This window comes from Lupinus angustifolius, chromosome LG11 (assembly GCF_001865875.1).
Source record: "Lupinus angustifolius cultivar Tanjil chromosome LG11, LupAngTanjil_v1.0, whole genome shotgun sequence".
Classification (NCBI taxonomy): Eukaryota; Viridiplantae; Streptophyta; class Magnoliopsida; order Fabales; family Fabaceae; genus Lupinus; species Lupinus angustifolius.
Genome location: NC_032019.1, coordinates 2735196 through 2757683, shown reverse-complemented (window position 1 = coordinate 2757683; position 22488 = coordinate 2735196). Strand labels below are relative to the sequence as shown.

The 22488-nt window shown below is 34.8% G+C and overlaps 3 protein-coding genes and 1 long non-coding RNA gene across 6 annotated transcripts; 3 read left to right on the top strand and 1 right to left on the bottom strand.

Annotated features, from left to right (window-relative positions):
• LOC109360007 (potassium transporter 1) lies at positions 265–5412 on the top strand. 2 transcript variants are annotated; one of them, XM_019604742.1, is made up of 9 exons: positions 265–498; positions 1280–1523; positions 2022–2276; positions 3077–3127; positions 3200–3460; positions 3535–3587; positions 3670–3784; positions 3866–4120; positions 4198–5412. In XM_019604742.1, the coding sequence occupies exons 1-9, from the start codon at positions 454–456 to the stop codon at positions 5157–5159; spliced, it is 2241 nt and encodes a 746-aa protein (XP_019460287.1). In that variant the 5' UTR covers positions 265–453; the 3' UTR covers positions 5160–5412. The 2 variants fall into 2 exon arrangements, with proteins under 2 accessions (XP_019460287.1, XP_019460289.1); XM_019604744.1 differs by lacking the exon at positions 3077–3127.
• On the top strand, positions 7769–9770 carry LOC109360009 (BAG family molecular chaperone regulator 4-like). Of its 2 annotated transcripts, none has more exons than XM_019604746.1 (4): positions 7769–8041; positions 8582–8841; positions 8919–9065; positions 9305–9770. In XM_019604746.1, exons 1-4 carry the CDS (start codon positions 7924–7926, stop codon positions 9506–9508), a joined length of 729 nt encoding a protein of 242 aa, XP_019460291.1. In that variant the 5' UTR covers positions 7769–7923; the 3' UTR covers positions 9509–9770. The 2 variants fall into 2 exon arrangements, with proteins under 2 accessions (XP_019460291.1, XP_019460292.1); XM_019604747.1 differs by lacking the exon at positions 7769–8041 and adding an exon at positions 8211–8390.
• Positions 8784–22175, bottom strand: LOC109360011. Its single transcript, XR_002109091.1, has 4 exons — positions 22163–22175; positions 11427–11431; positions 8927–9099; positions 8784–8829 (listed from the first exon to the last, which is right to left on the bottom strand). It is a non-coding gene; the product is annotated as an uncharacterized LOC109360011 (long non-coding RNA).
• LOC109360006 (ethylene-overproduction protein 1-like) lies at positions 12368–20692 on the top strand. Its single transcript, XM_019604741.1, has 4 exons — positions 12368–14906; positions 15177–15468; positions 15550–15859; positions 19889–20692. The coding sequence occupies exons 1-4, from the start codon at positions 12961–12963 to the stop codon at positions 20113–20115; spliced, it is 2775 nt and encodes a 924-aa protein (XP_019460286.1). The 5' UTR covers positions 12368–12960; the 3' UTR covers positions 20116–20692.

Below are 22488 nucleotides of genomic sequence, written 5' to 3'. Positions count from 1 at the left end.
ACTTTTGTTCATTTATTTACAACAAAATTTCATTTTTGTCATTGAATATTTGTAAAAAACAATTATTTACTGAGAGATCATTATTTATATTATTCTTATATGAAAAAGGTGACACAATGTAGAAGATTCCTCCTTGGATTTGTCCGATAGAAAGATTATTTGCAGAATTTGAGTGATAAGAAGAAGAATTTAAAAAGTTTTTTACCAGGGTGGTGATAAGGTGTTAGGTTGGTTAACCAAGAGAGTTAAAGAGCATTGAATGCATTTTTCAACTTGTTTGGACACACACAGCACTTGCCTTTCTACTACTTCTCCTTCTTCACTTCTTCCACACTTCATTTCCTATATCTTCATGTTTCAATCTCTTCTATATATATATTCTCTGTCTCATCACTTTCTTAATGAAACTAAACTGATATCTAGTTCTACTCTACCCTCACTTCTCTTTCAGCCATGAACCCATCTCAGCAATCTTTGGAACATGGAATATCTCACCAGGTCCTCTTTTCATCATTCTTTCACTCTAAAGTAAACTTATAAGTAGGAACTATAACCCCTTGCATGATCTCTTGTCAATATTTTTCATACTTAATATTACATTTCTACATAGTCATTAGTCATTATTCAATGAATGTGTCCATGTACAAGTTTCATCATAGTGTTCCCATAAGGTTTATTAAAATGGTCATTCATGGTATACAAGTTGGGATTAGCATGTGTTTAGTGTAACACTGGTAATGGTTACCAACTTACCATATTAGTATTGTCTGAGAGCAACATTTGTTAGGAGAGACAATCACGAAACCCGAAAAAAATTAGTTACGGGGATGAGATGGGAGGGATTTTGACCTTGTTATTTTACCTTCCATCCTCTCCAAATTTTTGAACCAAATGAGGGATTATTACTAAAATCCTCTCCACCCCTTCCCTTCCCCTCAAACCAACCACAGCTAAGTGAGGTGGAATATATTTGGGCACTGCATGTGCTTCATATAAACATAGGTACATGACTTTGCTATTTGTATAAGAAGGGTATTGCAGGTTCAGATTCGGACTATCGGCATAAATGTCCTTTTGTAATGTGTACTTCTAATTATAATGGCTTTAGGTTGTAGGAGGGTGGAACTTATCTACATATTTTTTGCACTGTGGTATACAACCTTATTTTGATGAAATTGTATAAGAAAAATTGTTAACGTTTGTCATATAGCACCTGGCTAGAGTTAAATGTGTATATTGACTATATTCTTAACTCCTAATGTATGGTTTCTTGTATCAGAATTTAAAGAGGACATCTTGTGCAACTGTTCTCACTTTGGCATACCAAAGTCTTGGAGTAGTTTATGGTGATCTCAGTACTTCTCCTCTTTATGTTTACAAGACCACATTCTCTGGGAAATTGAGCCTCAAAGAAGACGATGAAGAAATCTTTGGGGTGCTTTCATTCATCTTCTGGACATTTACCTTTATTGCTCTCTTCAAATATGTTTTTATCGTGATGTCTGCTGATGACAATGGAGAAGGTAGAATCTTGAAACATCATCTTGGCAGTGGTGGTTTAGATTATATAGTATGTGTTTTCTCAATGAATAAGCAGAATGACAAAAGCATAGTGTATATCCTGTCATTTGCTGTTTTTGACTTTACATAATTATGAGCATATTTCCAACGTTACCTTGAATTTTCTGAAATATAGTTATGTGTACTAATATGATCAACTAGCTTTAGTACTAAAGCTTTCAGACTTAACTTACATGTAGCCTTTTAAGTTTACAGTCAGCAAGAATTGCTATTTTGTTCCTGAGGGTACTTAGTTAATTCTTGGAAATTGTTTTTTGAACATCAAATAGGGACACCGTATGATTTCTTTGTTTTTATGTGTATTTTTCAAAAGCTTGTATACAAAGAATATAAAAAGAAAGAGATAAAGTTAAATGCATACTGTGCCAAGTATTAGTCCAAAATTTAAATATCAGAACTCTTGAACCTTTCCTGCAACAATTGTTCACTTATTTGTGCAGGTGGTACCTTTGCATTATACTCACTTCTCTGTCGACATGCAAAACTAAGCATTTTACCTAATCAACAACCCACAGACGAAAACTTGTGTGCTTATGATGCCAGTGCTATAGAAGATTCTGAAGACACATGGCAGAGTTCATTTTTGAAGCTATTCTTTAAAAAGCACCCGAGGTTCCAGAAAGGACTGCTGATATTTGTTCTGCTAGGAACCTGTATGACAATTGGTGATGGTGTGATTACTCCTGCAATATCAGGTAGTTGATCAGGAGCAGCCCCTGAGCTTCTATAATGATGTTGTTTACTTCATGACTTCCTGTAAGCTATCACCTTAACTTTATCTGGCATTACTTGCACAAGTAAAATTGAGCCTAGTCTAATCTGGAACCACTTAATAATGAATGCATCACTCTTTTAATAGCTTTAGCTTATTACTACTTGTTACAAATTCTTGACGTACTTCTCAGACAACACTGCACTGGATACAAACAGTTCTGCATTTCATGTCGTAATTTATGATTATGATGCACATAGTCCGACCACTTGCTAGTTAGGAAAGGGTAACAAATTTGCTCATGTTTTAAATACAACACTTCAACATCATTTTCCAACAAAACATACCCTTTTTTAGTTACTTCACGCAATTGATAGCAAAACCGATTTTACTATTGAATACGGAAGCTACGAAGTACAAACTATGCAAGTTCTGTAGAATAAGTGAGGGAAGAGATACGCCAAGGGCTCTAATTTGGCATTTTTAAGAATCTGGAGGACTAAGTGGCAAAGGAACCTCTCCTTGAATACATTGACACTTAAGGAAATAATCATTAGTATTTACTATATTTCTTAATAAAATGAAAATGCCATTGTGTTACCTTTCAAGAGATTTATGCCATATTGCCAATGCCAAGTTCATGGATCTATAATTCTATATTTTTTCTTTTGTTTATGTAGTTACTTGCTATGAGATTCTGAGTTAGTTCTGGAATTGGTATTTGTAGACTTCTGCATTTGTTTCTCCTTTGGGTCTATAAACATTCTTTAAATCTCTTTTCAGTTCTTTCAGCAGTTTCGGGTGTTAAAGTTAAGATCACTCAACTCCATGACAGTAAGCCCACTAAGCTTCTTTCATTACTTGGTGTGTTTGTAATCTTATAAAACTCCATGATTTTTCTTGCAGATTATGTTGTTATAATCTCATGTGTCATCTTAGTGGGCCTTTTCTCCATTCAGCATCATGGGACCCATAGAGTTGCTTTCATGTTTGCCCCAATTGTTGCAGCATGGCTTTTGTGTATCAGTGGTATCGGTATATACAACATACTCCACTGGAATCCGCAAATATTTCATGCACTTTCTCCACTCTACATGTTAAGATTCCTCAAAACCAATGGCATTGAAGGGTGGCTATCATTAGGTGGAGTGGTTCTTTCAATCACAGGTACCCATAGCATAGTTAAGTTTATTAGAAGTTAATTATCTGTGGAAGTAATTTTCCTATGTATACTATCTCAGGTGTTGAGACAATGTATGCTGACTTGGGTCATTTTTCTGCACTCTCAATAAAGGTAAACTGATTAAAAGTTGATACAATATGTTAGTCTACCATACCCAAATGAATTATGCTTTAACAGTTGCACTCAAATTCAGATAGCTTTCACATGTTTAGTATATCCCTGCCTGATTTTGGCGTACATGGGCGAGGCTGCATTTCTCTCTAAGCACCATTATGACATTCAGAGAAGTTTCTACAAAGCTATACCAGGCAAGAAATTGTTCTAATAAACCAGTGTTTCAATGTTGTTTCTGTAATCTTTAGTGAAACCATGCTACTATTTTTCTGCAGAAGCTGTATTTTGGCCAGTGTTCATAGTAGCCACTTTTGCAGCCATTGTAGGAAGTCAAGCAGTAATTTCTGCCACTTTTTCCATCATAAGCCAGTGTTGTGCATTAAATTGTTTTCCTCCGGTGAAGATTGTTCATACTTCAAGCAGAATATATGGGCAGATATATGTGCCAGAAATCAATTGGATCTTAATGTGCCTTTGTTTAGCTGTCACAATTGGCCTAAGGGATACAAACATGTTGGGACATGCATATGGTACTCTTCTTCCCCCACTATGGTTACATATTTGAAGTATTAACATATATACTTTAACTATTTTGCTGGGTCTGCAGGGCTGGCCATTACCACTGTTATGTTCGTGACAACATGCTTGATGACACTAGTAACTGTGATTGTGTGGAAGCAAGGAATAATAAAAGCCATCATGTGTTTCCTATTGTTTGGAACAATTGAACTGCTTTACATCTCAGCTTCTTTTTGCAAGGTCCCTGAAGGAGGGTGGGTTCCACTTGTGCTATCTTGTCTCTTTATGGGTATAATGTTTACTTGGAACTATGGAACAATCAAGAAACACCAGTTTGATATGGAGAACAAGGTTTCAATGAGCCGGATACTATCCTTGGGACCTCGCCTAGGCATGGTCCGTGTCCCAGGAATAGGACTCATTTTCAGTAATCTGGTTTCAGGCGTACCTGCAATTTTTGGCCACTTCGTTACAAACTTACCAGCATTTCATCAAGTGTTAGTTTTTGTGTGTGTTAAATCTGTTCAAGTCCCTTATGTCTGTGAAAATGAAAGGTTGGTAATCAGCAGGGTTGGTCCAAGGGAGTATGCTATGTTTCATTGCGTTGTCAGATATGGTTACAAAGATGTACAACAAGAGAACTATAACTTTGAGATTAGATTGGTATCAGCTATGATACAATTTGTACAAGTAGAGGATGAGGATGTACCACAAGTACGAACACGTGAGTTGTCGATCGATGGTGTAAGTGTGGATGGCCTTGGTATTTCACCACACACTTCTAATATGTCATATTGTAATGTTGATGGCCATCATCAAGAGTCACTTTACAAATATGAGTCTTTGAAGATTCTAAAAGCCAAAGAGTCTGGTGTTACCTATATACTTGGGCATTCGTATGCAAAGGCAAAGAAATCGTCGTCCATTCTAAAGAAATTCGCGATAGATGTTGTTTTTGCTTTTCTAAGCAAGAATTGCAGAGACCCTGATGTTGTTATGAACTTAGCTCACACTTCTTTGCTAGAAATCGGTATGGTTTACAATGTCTAACCTTGACACGTAGGTATTCACACAGGAGAATAGCTTGTTAGTTCATGTTGGTTTAAAACTTTTAACATTGACTTCTGCAAGCCAATGATTAAGATCATTCAGTTTAGATTTTTCATCATTGATCTCTAGGAGTTCATAGCTCTGTTGTATCTAAGAATGTAATTCAAAAATTTGTTTCATACAAGAAAAATAGAATGTACATTGGCATATTTGATTATGAAAATGCTTCATACAGCCTATTCTACACTCTTAATATTCAAGTTGTGTAGCATGCTCAAGTTAGTGTTTTGTAGAGGCAATTTGTACACGCTCTCCCTGCCTCATCAGAATCTCCACAGATAAGTGCCTCTTATCAATCTATATAAATTTTCACAGTTTACTCTTCCCTAAAAAGTTAACATTATAATCTGTAGTTTAGTGTAATGTTAACTCATACATAATTTACTGTCATTAGTCATTACTCTCCGGATAATACATGTGCATGAGTTACTCATGAAATTATTAATGTGAAGACAAAAAACAAAAACCAATGATTGGTTTGGTATTTGGTAGTGCTGGTCAAGATTCAAGAGAATGCAAAGTCATAACTTATGTTTGAAGTTTTGGTCTTTTGGACAAACACAATTTAAGGACTTGGAAAAACCCTGTCTGTGTCTAACTATTTTCATGTACTTCACCTTAAAGTATGGTAACAATAGTCATAGAAAACCAATCTACACCACTTCACACTTTAGGTTGCAGAAGGGGTGGGTGACTGAAGAATGTAGAAGTAGTTGGAAGAAAGAAAAGGTGCTAAAGGAGTTCAGAGAAAGGTACACCCCATTGGTCAAAGGAATGGTATCAGCTCAGCTTTCTCCTTTCTCTTGCTTGCTTCACAAGCAAAGAATAGCCAAATGCCATTCAACTATAAAGAGGGTACTGAGTCACGAAAGAAAGGTACACCACATTGAAGCTAGAATTATTCACCCAATAACACTCCCATTCCATAAATTATATCTGGACTTCAGAAATTTGAAAGAGAATTCCATATAGGGATCTTAGTACTTTTTAATCCATTAGGTATGTTAACTGGTGTTTTAGGCTACCTGTACAATAATTATGAAAATCCAATTCAAATTTAATGAAAAAAGTTGCTTATACTCACTAAGGCCAAATTATATCATTTAACAAACCTATGCAATATAGATGAATCACTAACCCTCATAGATATGGCACTAAAAGATCAGAAAGCATTAAAGACAAAAAAAAACCATAGATTAATTTAAAAATAAAACCACAAAATAGTAGAGTAAATTTGACCAAAGAATTTAAGGTTGTACCTAACATGGCATTTTGAAGGCAGCTATTACATAGTAGAGCTGCAAGCAAGATCAAGTAATTTCCCATCTGCCATAAAAATTATCAGATAGGCATCATAGTACAAAGCATCCTTATAATGTTCCAAGCATGATCATAATTTCATTATACAAAATATCAAATTGGTAATAATAACCATCGTATAGCCATTCTTATGAAAAGGGAAGAAGAGACAACGCGACATGAAGAGAACAGTTTGAGATCACCTACCTCTAGAAAAACTTGAAGTCCAAATGGCAAGGAATGAGTTGCTTGCAATAAAAAACCAGGAACTAAGACAAGAAGCTTATCATTTAAGGTCAAAAATAATTTCACTACATCAAAATGAGAAAGCAGATAAAGTTCAGCCAACAATAGCAGCAGCAGCACCAAAATCACTGGTTCGGTTAAAAGCAATGTGCCTGAAGTAATAGAACTGTATCGTTCCCTTACAAGAAAGGATGCAAACATGGAAAATATAATACATCCAAATGGAATTCCTGCTGTAGCATTCACCAGAAACATGATTGAGGAAATTGAAAATCCTTCAACTTATCTTTTGCTGTCAAATTTTTCACCTTTGATAAATATTTTTTTATCGAACAATGGCCATGATACATTTCTACACAGATAAAATCAGAAGTTCAAAGTCAAGGGAAATCCATCCGTTACTTAATAAAAGAGTTAGAATCTGCTTCATTTCGAGATGTTTCTGAGGTGGAGGCACTTCTAAAATGGTTAGATGGGGAACTATCTTCGTGGTAGATGAAAGATCAGTGTTAAAAGCACTTTCCACAACGGCCAGAACAAAAAGTAGATGTACTCCGCGAAGCTTCTTGTAACTACGATATCTAAAAGAACCTTGCGTCTGAAGTTTCATCATATGAGGATAATACCAAAGAGCCTTTGGCTCAGACTTTAAAAAGGATACAAGCAATGTAAGACAAGCGAGTATGTACGAATTTTTTTTTGAGTTCACTAACTAATATTAGTGTTAAAGTTGCTGAGATAGCTCAAACCACAACGTTGTGGCCTCAATTATGATCACCGATAGTTTTTGAAAATCCTGCTATATACTATAAATCTAATTTTTAACGAATCTTGCATGTGTTACTAGGCTTCGTATGGTGTAATTATTTTACCAACTTTTACTTTATTGAGTTGTAAGCAAGCAACTGCTGTTTTTTTTGTAAATGACAGTTGTGGGGTCCTTATCCTGAAACCACTTTTGTTTGCTTACTCAATCATCTTCTTTTGATATTCTGATACCTCTCTTGCACCTTTCAATTAACTCCACCCTCATCTTTCTTTATCCTATTGCAATGTTTTACCAAAATTACTGTTACAATGAAAAAAAATATCACCTTCAAAAAGTGCAACTAGTGATGTGATTAAGGGAAGTATAGACTGGGAGCTTAAACCTGGTGGCATGCTTGTTCAGAAGAGACAACAAACTCTTGAGTCCTCTGCTAGTCCTATGATCAAAATCATGGTTTCTCATGGTTCTTATTACCATGAGATTGATGTTCCTGCACAATCCACATTTGGTAGTTAAGCTGTCCTTTTTTCATTTACTCCTTTTTATACAAAACTCCAAAGTATTCAGTTACCAACTTGGGTTTCTGGTATGATAAATTCATCCCTATTAGGCTGTTTAAAAGTCATGAAAAGTTCATTGATTTGGAGGCTTTATCCGATGTGAAATATCAAGTTGGCAGTCTCTTTTATGATACTTCAGTTGTGATAATTCTTATAGAGAAAGCTGCAAATTTGTTATTTGTTTTGACTTTTTAGAATGATTCATGAACTCCCTTTATTTCATTTGGTGGTTGATCTTTATCTGACACTTACCTTGCTGAAAGCATATGTTTGCCTTCACAATTCATCATTCCTTGAGTACTGCCTTCCTCTATTTATTTCAATAAATTTCTATGTATATTTTTTCCTAGTATATGTATTGCACTATATCTGTTAAGCTGATAAAAGTTTTTGGAATACTGCATTGTATTGCATGCTGTTACAATATCACCAATTAGATTCTGAAATTGAGGCCTAACTAGTAACTACTCTATTTGCTTCAATGGAAGGGCATGTGAAAAGTGTCCTTACATCTGAGACTGGTCTAGAGCCTAAGGAACAAAGGTTATTATTTAAAGGGAAAGAGAAGGAGGACGGAGAATGCTTGCATACGGTCGGAGCGAAACACATGTCGAAGATTGTGTTGTTTGAAGATCCAGCCAGCAAAGAAAAGAAGCTTGAGGAGATGCAGAGGAGTGAAGAATATATCTTAAAGGCATGTGAAGCAGTCTCTATTATCAAATCAGAAGTTGACAAGCTATATCAAAAGGTGGTGTTGGTTATTACACATCTTTTTAAATGCAATTCTGAAAATAAGTCTAACTAGAAGTGATTCATGATTGTTAGGTGCTTACTTTGGAGAGAACTATTTGTGGTGGTACTAAGGTTGAAGACAAAGAATTTGTTATGTTGACAGAATTGCTAATGGTTCAATTGCTTAAACTGGACTCTATTGTTGCTAATGGAGAAGCTAAAACTCGGAGACGAGTTGAGGTCAGTAACATTTTTGTTAGCAGATATGGTGCAGCTGCAAGATTGTTGCAACTAAAGGTTTTTCGTTAATAAGCTTGACGCAACAGTAAAGTTGTTGCTTAGTGAAATTCAAACATTTTTGTAATGTCATTACAATCTACGACCGAGTTCAATTGATAAAATATACTTACATTCACAATGCATTAAAATTAAATCCTTCTAATTATACAATGAGAACCACATTAAGTCCTTGTACACAGGTTGGCCGTATACAGAGTTATGTAGAGACAATTGACAACCTAAAAGCAAGGAACTCTGCTACTTTTAGCAATGCTGCTAACAATGAAATTTCTGTGATCACAAAATGGAAGGCCTTTGATTCAGGAGTTGTTGAAAGATTGAACTCACCAACCCCATTTCAATTATCTACTGTCATCACTCAAGATTGGGAGTTGTTTGAATAATCAGAGGTTCAGTTCAGTCCAATGACTTCGTATATTTGAAGAGATTTGTATAAACTCTTGGCATAAGTTATGCCAAGTTATATTTGGTGGGTAATAGTTATGCTTATACAAATTCATGCATGTACATGTAATTATGTATTTCTGTATGCCTTAACTATACAGTTGAAATTGCTGTGTTTTTTCTGTTTGATTCTTGTTTGCTCATGACTTATGTAATGTTATACATCAAAACTAATAAGGATTCTACAAGATCATTTGATAACATTGAACTTTTTTTCAATTCATTTTATAATAATCTCAAATAAGTGTGCTTAGAAAGAATCTCTTACCCTCCTTTTATTTCTCTTTACCATCTAAAGACAGTAATTATAAAACTTCAGTGAAAGATACAGAGATATAATCCCAAATCTCAATCACATAACAGTGGTCCAAAAAGATGAACACTTGTCAATTACGTGTTACACAAGTCAAGAATGGTTCTAGCAGTTGTATATCATATGATCAACACTTTTACTTGATAATTAATTATAGGAAAAATATTTCACATCATTTATGTTCAGCAGTTATTTTTTAGAAATTTGAAAATATTTATACATTGAAAATATTAATAAGAGATGTACTAATGTGTCAATAAGATGGATGGTTTGACCTGAGGAAAAAAATGCAGTCATAATGGCTAATGTTCTTTAAATTTTTGCAGCCCCTGTACACTGCTGAGTTTGTCTGGTGCAGTGTAACATGTTACCTTGAGCAACATTTATGTCATGCTATCCCTTTTCATTGTGGCCATGGAGCAACATATTACACTGCACTAAGCAACATGTTACCTTCAGCAACTTAGTTACACATATCGCTAAACAATATCATTTTTCTTCTAAAAATTACACTGATTCTTTTTTATGTTATAAGAGGTATAAGCATGGTGATAATAATATACATATCAAAGGACTAAGTTGTACAACGACATAAATATAATGATAATATATAAAAATTATTGCTTTTCTATTTAAAAAAAGTACTAATATAAACTTGGACAAAAAAAGGATGGTTGTAATATTCGGGATTAAAGTATTTTTCCAAATTACTTATACGTGAATGTTTTCTATTTCTAATATATACAACTGAGTTGCAGATTATGTGCGCCATATATAAATGGTAATATGCCTTTTTTTATCTTCTCAGTCTGAACATATTAAATCACATGAAGGTGAAATCAATATAAAGTATACACACTTGCATGCATAGATTTGAGGACCCATTTTCTATACAATGTAACATAAAATAGAGTAAATTATATTAACGCCATGTTTTAAACAACCAAGTTAAACAAAATAGTATAAATTATAAAGAAGTTCAAATAGTATAAAAATCAATCTTTATTTGTTATTTTGGTTAATTATAATATAGTATAAGAGTTATTTAAATATCTCTTTATAATTATTGATACAAATTATAACGAGCCAAAATAATAGATAGACATTACTCTTATACTATTTGAATTTGTCTTTACAATATACTATATTTTGTTTGACTCAACTACACTCATCATCATTTTTTTGTTTAAGAAATTACATTATATCTCTTATAGGACTAATCAGTATAATATATGTATATAATTCTGAGAGGTTTGTGTAGATTAAAATAGTGATAAATAATTTATATAATTTTACCAAATTTAAGAGAATTAATATAATTTACTCTATAAAATATACACAATCAATTCATTTTTACAATAATTATAAAATATAAATGTGTTCACACATCTTTTTTTTCCTAATGCTAGTTTGAGTCATTGATCACAATAGAAAGAATATGCTTCACTGGTGTCACATGGTGATTGTAGGAACATGATTCTTATTCTTGTCATTTTGTTATTTTGAGATGGGTATATGTTCATGGTTGCCTTTACTCCTTTAACATGAACTCCAACTTGTGTTGTTCAATGTAGACCCTATTATTTTTTATATAAAAAAGTTCATTACACATCAAATTATTGAGACAATTTTATTGTATAGAGGAAGAGCCACCATATATGATTGATAATGTTACGAGTGTATTAAAAAAATTATGAAAGGTTATTCCTAGATCTAAATCCAAGTTATTGATATTTTATTTATTCTTAACCCTGTGTTCAAGCATATCCACGCAAATTCACGTGTCGTGGATGTTTTTTAATCAGTTATGCACGTATTATTATGGAATAATGCATCTTTTCTGTCTCCAATCTTTCTACTTTGAGGGTAATATAATAATATATAATGAAAAGATTTATATACTCCATTATTTACCATAATTTATATTATTGTTATTTAAAAATTAATGATAACTAAAAAGGATTTAATATATATCTTAAACTGTGTAATTGTTTTTTATACTGTCAGCAAATTATTTACCATTGATTTATTAATCATGGTCGAATCTCAAATAAAATTAATATAAATCAATGGTAGAGGATACACTTTAAACTGTCAGTATACAGATTTTACTCTAATTTATGAATGATGGACAATACAGATACAATGACAATGTAAAATGTATATATTATACTATTAGCACCTTCCTATTGTCAAGAAAATTAAAAAGAAAATCAAATTAGCAAATGTTATTTTTATTATTATGCCATAAGGTTAATTCGACCATTTAATTTCGCATTGAGTCCAGGGAAGGAAATGGCACCCATGTTATTTTTAATAATTTATACTGTAGCCCCTAAAAAGTTGAGAAAATAATAAAAACAAATGAGGTTCTTTTTTTATTACTAAAGAAATAAATATAATTTGATTTGCCATAGAAAATTATCAATTTTAATTATTCATAAGAGACTATTGTATACACATATCACAAAATGTTATTACCTGTTTGGTGTTGATGAGACACCTTAACCTAAAGAAATAATTGGATTGATTACCTGCTCCACCTTATGCACCTTTGCTTGACATGCACTTCTATCTAATTCCAAAATTTGCGGTTTAATGAATCCAACATAAATTTAAGGTGAATAGTTTAAGGTTAATGCTTAAAAAGGGTATCTGATAATGGAACCAGTTGACCAAACTAGCTTTGATTGGAGTGGTTCTGTTCTGTGGATGAGTATGCACAAAATGAAGTTGTTAGTGTTACTGGTACAAGCTGAGAAAAGCACAACTTCTTAAACTATAAATCTTGCTTCTTTGTTTCCCTCTATAAAGAGATCAACCTCCTATTTTTATGTTGAGTCTGAATCTTCATTCCTATAAGTACATATGGTACAAAGCTTGAATTTAACACCTTTTTAAGTAAGATATCAAGTTCAATTAATTCATTGGTCTTCATCACACATCACCTTTCTCTTTCAAAATGAACTTCTTTTCCTTGAAGGGTCACTCCCTTAGATTATGGGCATGTAAAAGTTGAGATCTTTATCAAAAGAGATTGAAAACAAGGTGTATATCCACTGAAAAAGAAGAGAAGAAATGAGGGGCATGAAGCTTAATGAACGCTTCAAGACCACACAAGTTCATGCCCTCAATTCATCAGAAACAAGTGGCAAAAGAAACAAAGCTTGTGATGTTGTAAACAGTGCTCACAAAATCAGATCATTTTTGTCAAGGTCCAAATCCAACAGCAAGTCAACAACAACAGGAATTGCAAATCTAGTTTTACCTTTTCAGCTTCCTTCTATTGCCACGCTTGAACCTTGCATAGAACCTTGCCTTAAGCCAATCAACCTTGTAGAAAGCTTAGCAGAACTCTATCACAGGCTAGAGAGGTGCCACCAATCCCAGAAAGCGTTACTGTTTGTGGAACAGTACTCCTTGTTGTGCAACCTCAGAGACCAGAAGCTTCTAAGAAGATGTCTCAAGAAGGCGCGCCAGAACTCGGTGGATGTGCTCTCCAAGGTTGTTTTGTCGGCTTGGTTGAGGTTTGAGAGGAGGGAGGATGAACTTGAGGGTGTATCTTCAATGGAATGCGTTGGTGGTTGCATTCTTGAATGCCTAAAGGTGAATTTGGTACATGGTTTTAGTCTATGTTCAATCAATGATAGGTGCCAGTGTGGGCAAGAGACTAAACAGGAAACTAACACTGAGAGTCTGTGTTTGCCAGATGAGGAAAAAAAGGATGTCTGTTTTTGCATTGGAAATGAGGAAATCAATTGTGTTAGGTGGAGAATTGCAGCACTTTCAGACCCATTTAAGGCCATGTTATATGGTGGCTTTTCTGAGTCCAAAATGAGAAAGATTGAATTCACAAAAAGTGGGCTATGCCCAAAGGGTATGAGGGCTGTGGAATTGTACAGCAGGACTAAAAGATTGGATCTTTTCACTCCCAAGACTATTTTGGAGCTTCTTTCCTTTGCCAGTAGGTTTTGTTGTGAGGAGATGAAATCTGCTTGTGATGCCTATTTGGCTTCAATTGTTGGAAGTGTTGATGATGCATTGATACTTATTGACTATGGATTGGAAGAAAGAGCACCAATTCTTGTAGCTTCCTGCTTACAAGTGTTTCTTAGGGAGCTGCCGGAATCTTTGTATAATTCGAAGGTGATGAAAATCTTCTGTAATTCTGAGGCAAATGAAAGGTTGGCTATTGTAGGGTATGATTCTTTCTTACTGTACTATTTCCTGAGCCAGGTGGCTATGGAGGAAAGCATGGTATCAGAAACTACAATGATGCTACTGGAAAGAATGGGAGATTGTGCTAAAGAAAGATGGCAGAAGGCACTTGCATACCATCAATATGGGTGTGTGCTGCTTGAGAGAAAAGAATATAATGATTCTCAGCATTGTTTTGAGGCAGCAGCAGAGGCAGGTCATGTGTATTCTGTGGCTGGTGTAGCAAGAACCAAGCACAAGCAGAGTCAACCATGTTCAGCCTATAAGTTAATTAGTTCTCTCATATTTGAGCATAAACCTGCTGGGTGGATGTATCAGGAGCGAGCTCTATACGATACAGGAAGCGAGACGAGTTTTGATTTGGATGTTGCAACTGAGTTGGACCCTTCCCTTTCATATCCATATAAATATAGAGCCCTGGCAAAGGTGGAGGAGAAGCAGATAGAGGATGGAATTTTAGAGCTTAATAAAATTATCGGATTTAAGCTCTCTCCTGATTGCTTAGAATTAAGGGCTTGGTTTTTTATTGCACTTCAGGATTACGACAGCGCCATGAGAGATATTCGCGCATTGTTAACTTTGGAACCAAATTACGTAACTTCGCATGGGAAGATCACAGGGAAATACTTGGTTCATCTCCTTAGCCACGAGGTACAGCAAAAGAGTCAGGCTGAATGCTGGATGCAATTATATGAACAATGGACTTCTGTGGATGATATTGGTTCGCTGGCTATTATACATCGGATGTTGGAGAATGAGCCTGCAAAGAGCCTGATAGAGTTTCGACAATCTCTACTCCTTTTGAGGTAAGCATCTGTAAATCGACATTATTGATATGTCTGTTCATCTTTCATTTGTTATCGTGTTAATTGCACGTTGTACTGGTTCCTTAAGCATCATGTCAGTGATTCGTAAGCGTATCTCGTTGTCGAGTGCCCATAATCTTCTTGCTTGTACATAGATATTTAATTTTCTTGCTTCTTCAGTGTGTCCATGCTTCCTGTTCTGACGCCACGATGTACCTATTTTCTGCATTCAATTCAGTTACTAAATACAATGTCAAATGAATTTCATAGGCTAAACTGTCAAAAGGCTGCAATGCGAAGTTTGAGGATGGCTAGAAACCATTCTAGCACAACGCAAGAAAGGTTAACTTATGAAGGATGGATAATGTATGATACTGGCTATAGGGAAGAAACTCTGGCTAGAGCTGATAGGTCCATTACAATTCAAAAATCATTTGAAGCTTTTTTTCTAAAAGCATATGTGTTGGCTGACACAAATTTAGATCCTGAATCATCTTCTTATGTTATCCAACTTCTTGAAGCAGCGCTTAAATGTCCTTCAGATGGTCTTCGTAAAGGACAAGTTAGTAATCTCTGCCTAATATCCCTATACACTTCAATCATGTTCTGCAGTCATTTAATTATCTGCTGCAATATATTGTAGGCACTAAATAACTTAGGTAGTATTTATGTGGATTGTGGTAAGCTTGATCTTGCAAAAGCGTGCTATGAGAATGCCTTGGCAATCAGGCACACAAGAGCTCATCAAGGTCTTGCGCGTGTTTACGATCAGAAAAATCAACGAAAAGCTGCATATGATGAGATGACCAAGCTGATTGAGAAGGCAGCAAGCAATGCCTCGGCGTATGAGAAACGATCAGAATACTGTGACCGTGAGATGGCAATGAGTGATCTTGATGTTGCAACCCAACTGGATCCTTTAAGAACATACCCATATAGATACAGGGCAGCAGGTACTTCCCTAATCTTTCATTCTTCATCATCTGCCTTTTGGTTTAAATTAGAGACAAAGATTTAGATAGTAATGTTTGTGTTTATTAATAATCTTCAGTTATCTGACTTGCTCCTCGTGATTAGGGAAAATTCAACCTTAAACATGATCAAGTATTTTTACTTCGAAATTGTATATTATGAATGCGGTTCTTAATCCTAGTACTTATGTTTCTGACAAATGACAACAAAACATTTCTTGTGTTTTGAGTCTCTTGAAATTATCAACCCAGAAATACAGCAGAGTATCATTTTGAACAGAAAAATATCAATGCCAATCATTTTTCTTATGATACTTCATGGTTCGACTTTCTTTTGATATTTGATAATCCAATAGTGTGAATGTCTTCATTTGTGTGTGTTTTCTTTGTAAGGGTTTACACACTCGGTAATGAGTATGTTGTAGCACTGTATGGAAGTGTTTCTTTATCAATGCACTAATGCACCCTATTCCTCTCTTTGATGATTGTCTCTTGATGGATACTAATTACTCATTACTAAGAAAGCTTCTAAACAATTTAAAGTAACTCTAGAATGCCAAAACTGGAAAACTAATTACTTGGTGGTAGCCTGGTAGGTTTTATTCTTCAACTTGTAGCATAAAAAGTGTTTGGTCACAGTGTATATAATTAGTAGTAGTTCATTGTGAAGTATGCAGAATACATCATGCATGGAAAAGCACAAATAGGTTAGTAAACATAATAGGGATAAAGTTTATTCCCTCCTACTGATTTCAAGCTTCAAATCAGTTATAAAGAACATACTTTTCCAGCAAAGAAAAACAAGGAATTGGAAGATGATAATTGAGTAAGGCTTTAAACTAAACATTTAACTTGCACTTCAAAACTTAACTTTTTAAGGCTATTATATGGTGGCTTTTCTGAGTCCAAAATGAGAAAGATTGAATTCACAAAAAGTGGGCTATGCCCAAAGGGTATGAGGGCTGTGGAATTGTACAGCAGGACTAAAAGATTGGATCTTTTCACTCCCAAGACTATTTTGGAGCTTCTTTCCTTTGCCAGTAGGTTTTGTTGTGAGGAGATGAAATCTGCTTGTGATGCCTATTTGGCTTCAATTGTTGGAAGTGTTGATGATGCATTGATACTTATTGACTATGGATTGGAAGAAAGAGCACCAATTCTTGTAGCTTCCTGCTTACAAGTGTTTCTTAGGGAGCTGCCGGAATCTTTGTATAATTCGAAGGTGATGAAAATCTTCTGTAATTCTGAGGCAAATGAAAGGTTGGCTATTGTAGGGTATGATTCTTTCTTACTGTACTATTTCCTGAGCCAGGTGGCTATGGAGGAAAGCATGGTATCAGAAACTACAATGATGCTACTGGAAAGAATGGGAGATTGTGCTAAAGAAAGATGGCAGAAGGCACTTGCATACCATCAATATGGGTGTGTGCTGCTTGAGAGAAAAGAATATAATGATTCTCAGCATTGTTTTGAGGCAGCAGCAGAGGCAGGTCATGTGTATTCTGTGGCTGGTGTAGCAAGAACCAAGCACAAGCAGAGTCAACCATGTTCAGCCTATAAGTTAATTAGTTCTCTCATATTTGAGCATAAACCTGCTGGGTGGATGTATCAGGAGCGAGCTCTATACGATACAGGAAGCGAGACGAGTTTTGATTTGGATGTTGCAACTGAGTTGGACCCTTCCCTTTCATATCCATATAAATATAGAGCCCTGGCAAAGGTGGAGGAGAAGCAGATAGAGGATGGAATTTTAGAGCTTAATAAAATTATCGGATTTAAGCTCTCTCCTGATTGCTTAGAATTAAGGGCTTGGTTTTTTATTGCACTTCAGGATTACGACAGCGCCATGAGAGATATTCGCGCATTGTTAACTTTGGAACCAAATTACGTAACTTCGCATGGGAAGATCACAGGGAAATACTTGGTTCATCTCCTTAGCCACGAGGTACAGCAAAAGAGTCAGGCTGAATGCTGGATGCAATTATATGAACAATGGACTTCTGTGGATGATATTGGTTCGCTGGCTATTATACATCGGATGTTGGAGAATGAGCCTGCAAAGAGCCTGATAGAGTTTCGACAATCTCTACTCCTTTTGAGGTAAGCATCTGTAAATCGACATTATTGATATGTCTGTTCATCTTTCATTTGTTATCGTGTTAATTGCACGTTGTACTGGTTCCTTAAGCATCATGTCAGTGATTCGTAAGCGTATCTCGTTGTCGAGTGCCCATAATCTTCTTGCTTGTACATAGATATTTAATTTTCTTGCTTCTTCAGTGTGTCCATGCTTCCTGTTCTGACGCCACGATGTACCTATTTTCTGCATTCAATTCAGTTACTAAATACAATGTCAAATGAATTTCATAGGCTAAACTGTCAAAAGGCTGCAATGCGAAGTTTGAGGATGGCTAGAAACCATTCTAGCACAACGCAAGAAAGGTTAACTTATGAAGGATGGATAATGTATGATACTGGCTATAGGGAAGAAACTCTGGCTAGAGCTGATAGGTCCATTACAATTCAAAAATCATTTGAAGCTTTTTTTCTAAAAGCATATGTGTTGGCTGACACAAATTTAGATCCTGAATCATCTTCTTATGTTATCCAACTTCTTGAAGCAGCGCTTAAATGTCCTTCAGATGGTCTTCGTAAAGGACAAGTTAGTAATCTCTGCCTAATATCCCTATACACTTCAATCATGTTCTGCAGTCATTTAATTATCTGCTGCAATATATTGTAGGCACTAAATAACTTAGGTAGTATTTATGTGGATTGTGGTAAGCTTGATCTTGCAAAAGCGTGCTATGAGAATGCCTTGGCAATCAGGCACACAAGAGCTCATCAAGGTCTTGCGCGTGTTTACGATCAGAAAAATCAACGAAAAGCTGCATATGATGAGATGACCAAGCTGATTGAGAAGGCAGCAAGCAATGCCTCGGCGTATGAGAAACGATCAGAATACTGTGACCGTGAGATGGCAATGAGTGATCTTGATGTTGCAACCCAACTGGATCCTTTAAGAACATACCCATATAGATACAGGGCAGCAGGTACTTCCCTAATCTTTCATTCTTCATCATCTGCCTTTTGGTTTAAATTAGAGACAAAGATTTAGATAGTAATGTTTGTGTTTATTAATAATCTTCAGTTATCTGACTTGCTCCTCGTGATTAGGGAAAATTCAACCTTAAACATGATCAAGTATTTTTACTTCGAAATTGTATATTATGAATGCGGTTCTTAATCCTAGTACTTATGTTTCTGACAAATGACAACAAAACATTTCTTGTGTTTTGAGTCTCTTGAAATTATCAACCCAGAAATACAGCAGAGTATCATTTTGAACAGAAAAATATCAATGCCAATCATTTTTCTTATGATACTTCATGGTTCGACTTTCTTTTGATATTTGATAATCCAATAGTGTGAATGTCTTCATTTGTGTGTGTTTTCTTTGTAAGGGTTTACACACTCGGTAATGAGTATGTTGTAGCACTGTATGGAAGTGTTTCTTTATCAATGCACTAATGCACCCTATTCCTCTCTTTGATGATTGTCTCTTGATGGATACTAATTACTCATTACTAAGAAAGCTTCTAAACAATTTAAAGTAACTCTAGAATGCCAAAACTGGAAAACTAATTACTTGGTGGTAGCCTGGTAGGTTTTATTCTTCAACTTGTAGCATAAAAAGTGTTTGGTCACAGTGTATATAATTAGTAGTAGTTCATTGTGAAGTATGCAGAATACATCATGCATGGAAAAGCACAAATAGGTTAGTAAACATAATAGGGATAAAGTTTATTCCCTCCTACTGATTTCAAGCTTCAAATCAGTTATAAAGAACATACTTTTCCAGCAAAGAAAAACAAGGAATTGGAAGATGATAATTGAGTAAGGCTTTAAACTAAACATTTAACTTGCACTTCAAAACTTAACTTTTTAAGGCTAGAGAGACACATCACCTAAATTAGGGACTTTACTTACACAAATGTGATGTATGATCAGTGATGATGGATGAGCAGAAAGAAACTGAAGCTGTGGAAGAGCTCAGCAAGGCCATAAATTTCAAGCCAGACCTGCAAATGCTTCATTTAAGAGCAGCATTTTATGAATCAATGGGGGACCTTAACTCTGCTCTTAAAGATTGTCAAGCAGCTCTTTGTTTAGACCCTAACCATACAGATACACTTGATCTGTATCAAAGGGTACAAAAACTGAGCTTTCAATCTTAAACACCATGTGGATCAGAGGACTAAAAATTGTTGAGGCATCCCCGTTGGCTGGTATTTTCCCTCCGAAATCTCACAACCATCTTAGAACAAGAACTATCCTCAGGACATAGATTGTGCAACTGTTGAAACAATCATAAAACTCAAGATGCAGTAGTGAGATGGCTTGAGTAAAGAACAAGTCATGTGTTCTAGTACATTATCTGGTAGGAGGATGATTCAGGTTTACATCTGAAGATGTTCAGAGTGGTAACTACATTGGTATTTATGGATTCTTGTGAGCCATATATGCACAGAATTTGTCTCACACTATTTACAAAACCTCTTGTACAGTGAAAGGGTTACAATTTATAGAGATTTTTCGTACACTTGATAAATTATAGTTGCTTGACAAAAGGGTTTACCTTTTTTCCTCCTATATAGTAACTATTACATAACCGATTTGCTTGAATAGTTTCACCTTCAAAATGCTATATTGCACTAATACTATTTTCAGCCATTGTTGCTCAACTTCCATACCAATTACTTCCTTAAATTGTAAGAGATTTATGGGCTAATATCATTGATGCTTGCCATTTAATTTTAAGAACGAATATAACGTAGGTTGTGAATGTTTTTGAAGCTCTCTTTTTGCTACTTTACCTTTCATTTTAAAAACATGGAAGTGTACTTACATAAGGAAGGGAAATTAGCAGAAAAGGATAATATGAAAAGCATCCACCATTGTGAGTTTATTAGGGTGCATCATATACCCCAAATAATTCGAGTTTGAGTGGGACCTGGATTTAATTTTAAATTTTGTATTAAATGTGAGTTTAATGTAATGGATGAAAGGATACATAAAGGAGATGGGTACCCTCTCTCATGCCCACAAGGCCACAAGTTGGGTGTATATTTTACCCCAAAAATATTATATGAAATTTAACACCAATGTTGACACAAATCTAAGAGTTCATCTAAAAACAACATTTTTACAAGTTCTTCTAATTTGGTTAAATAAGTTTGTCAGATAAGTTGGTGTGAAATTATTCAGAATACTTAGTTGAAGAAACTGAAAAAAACTCAACTTCTTCAACTAAGTCACAAACTTATAATTTTATAGTGGAAGGGTTTGTGAGGAAAAACAGTTTAAGGGTATTTTATATAGAAAAATTTGTAATAAGATTTTAAAAACTCTTTTTCTGTTTAAAAAACTTTTTTCCCTACATAGGATACATAAATCTTTATTTGAATTTTATTGGCTAATACATAAGGACTTGAAGATAGCATATTTGAAGAGAAAGGAGGGAACATTTTTTCTTTTGGAAAATTGAGACCCTCCCGTTCCATTATTAATTTATCACCCATTTTCTTCACTATCTGATGGATGGTTGCAAAAGTAATACTTCCATGCAGATAACCCTTTTCAATGAAGACAACAACTACGAGAGACTTATGATATAAAAGACTGATAGAAATCAGAAAGGATTTCCCATGAAATAGGAAACAAAAGCAAAACTAGTCCAACACCATATTTGTCAATAGCTAATACTTCCATTATGGAAAATCTATAGTCACAAGTACTTGGGTGCATGCCAACCATGATTTTTAAATAAAATTTTCATGGTTACCCCATAAAACTATGATAAATTGAGTCATTGATAATCATGAATGAAGACGACTTTTTATCAATAGCATAGGTAGCTTCTAGCTGAACTTAGTAACATGACACAATCAGATTCATGATATTGGCTCTTAATATAGTATTGAATGTACAACCAACTAACAGATGATTAAGAGCATTATTGGTTATTGCACATTTGGTGGGGAAGTTTAATCGCCAACTGGATATCATTTCTTTAAAATTTACATACAGTTCAACCATTGAAGTGCGCAGACATTCAATAATTTACAAGAATAATAAATACTATTCTTAATTCTTGATGTGTCACAAACAAGCAAATTATGAGAGAAAAAGACTTGTGGCGAAACATATGAATATAGAAATAACCAATAAAATTTTGACAAAATATTAAAAATTTAATTCTAATTAAAATTTAGTCATGAATACAAAAAGGTATAAATACATTTGTCTCTAAAAATAATATGTTGTATATGTCTTCACATAAGCTTATCATGATAAGCTAAGATAGCAGGCACTAATTGCATGTGAAGAATGATGGTAGTTCTGCTTAATGTTTTGTTATATCAGATTATATTGAGTTGGATTTTGAATTTTCCATGTATAAACATAGTCAAAGCAAGAGATTGATTTGGTGTTTGTTTCTTAGCGCAGGCACAGGCACACAGCTACTTAGGAGTTTATGTGTTTCAGTTATTTGATTAAGGCTTGTGTCAATCTTAACACCACTTCATACAAAGTGCTTATGCAATTAA

Excerpts from the sequence above, each read along its gene's own strand:
- LOC109360007 (XM_019604742.1), top strand. The coding sequence starts at position 454 with ATGAACCCATCTCAGCAATCTTTGGAACATGGAATATCTCACCAG. Across the intron at positions 499-1,279 it reads AACATGGAATATCTCACCAG|AATTTAAAGAGGACATCTTG; the intron begins GTCCTCTTTTCA and ends TTCTTGTATCAG. Across the intron at positions 3,588-3,669 it reads TTTCTGCACTCTCAATAAAG|ATAGCTTTCACATGTTTAGT; the intron begins GTAAACTGATTA and ends ACTCAAATTCAG.
- LOC109360009 (XM_019604746.1), top strand. The coding sequence starts at position 7,924 with ATGCTTGTTCAGAAGAGACAACAAACTCTTGAGTCCTCTGCTAGTCCT. Across the intron at positions 8,842-8,918 it reads TTGACAAGCTATATCAAAAG|GTGCTTACTTTGGAGAGAAC; the intron begins GTGGTGTTGGTT and ends CATGATTGTTAG. Across the intron at positions 9,066-9,304 it reads AAACTCGGAGACGAGTTGAG|GTTGGCCGTATACAGAGTTA; the intron begins GTCAGTAACATT and ends CCTTGTACACAG.
- LOC109360006 (XM_019604741.1), top strand. The coding sequence starts at position 12,961 with ATGAGGGGCATGAAGCTTAATGAACGCTTCAAGACCACACAAGTTCAT. Across the intron at positions 14,907-15,176 it reads CAATCTCTACTCCTTTTGAG|GCTAAACTGTCAAAAGGCTG; the intron begins GTAAGCATCTGT and ends TGAATTTCATAG. Across the intron at positions 15,860-19,888 it reads ATATAGATACAGGGCAGCAG|TGATGATGGATGAGCAGAAA; the intron begins GTACTTCCCTAA and ends ATGTATGATCAG.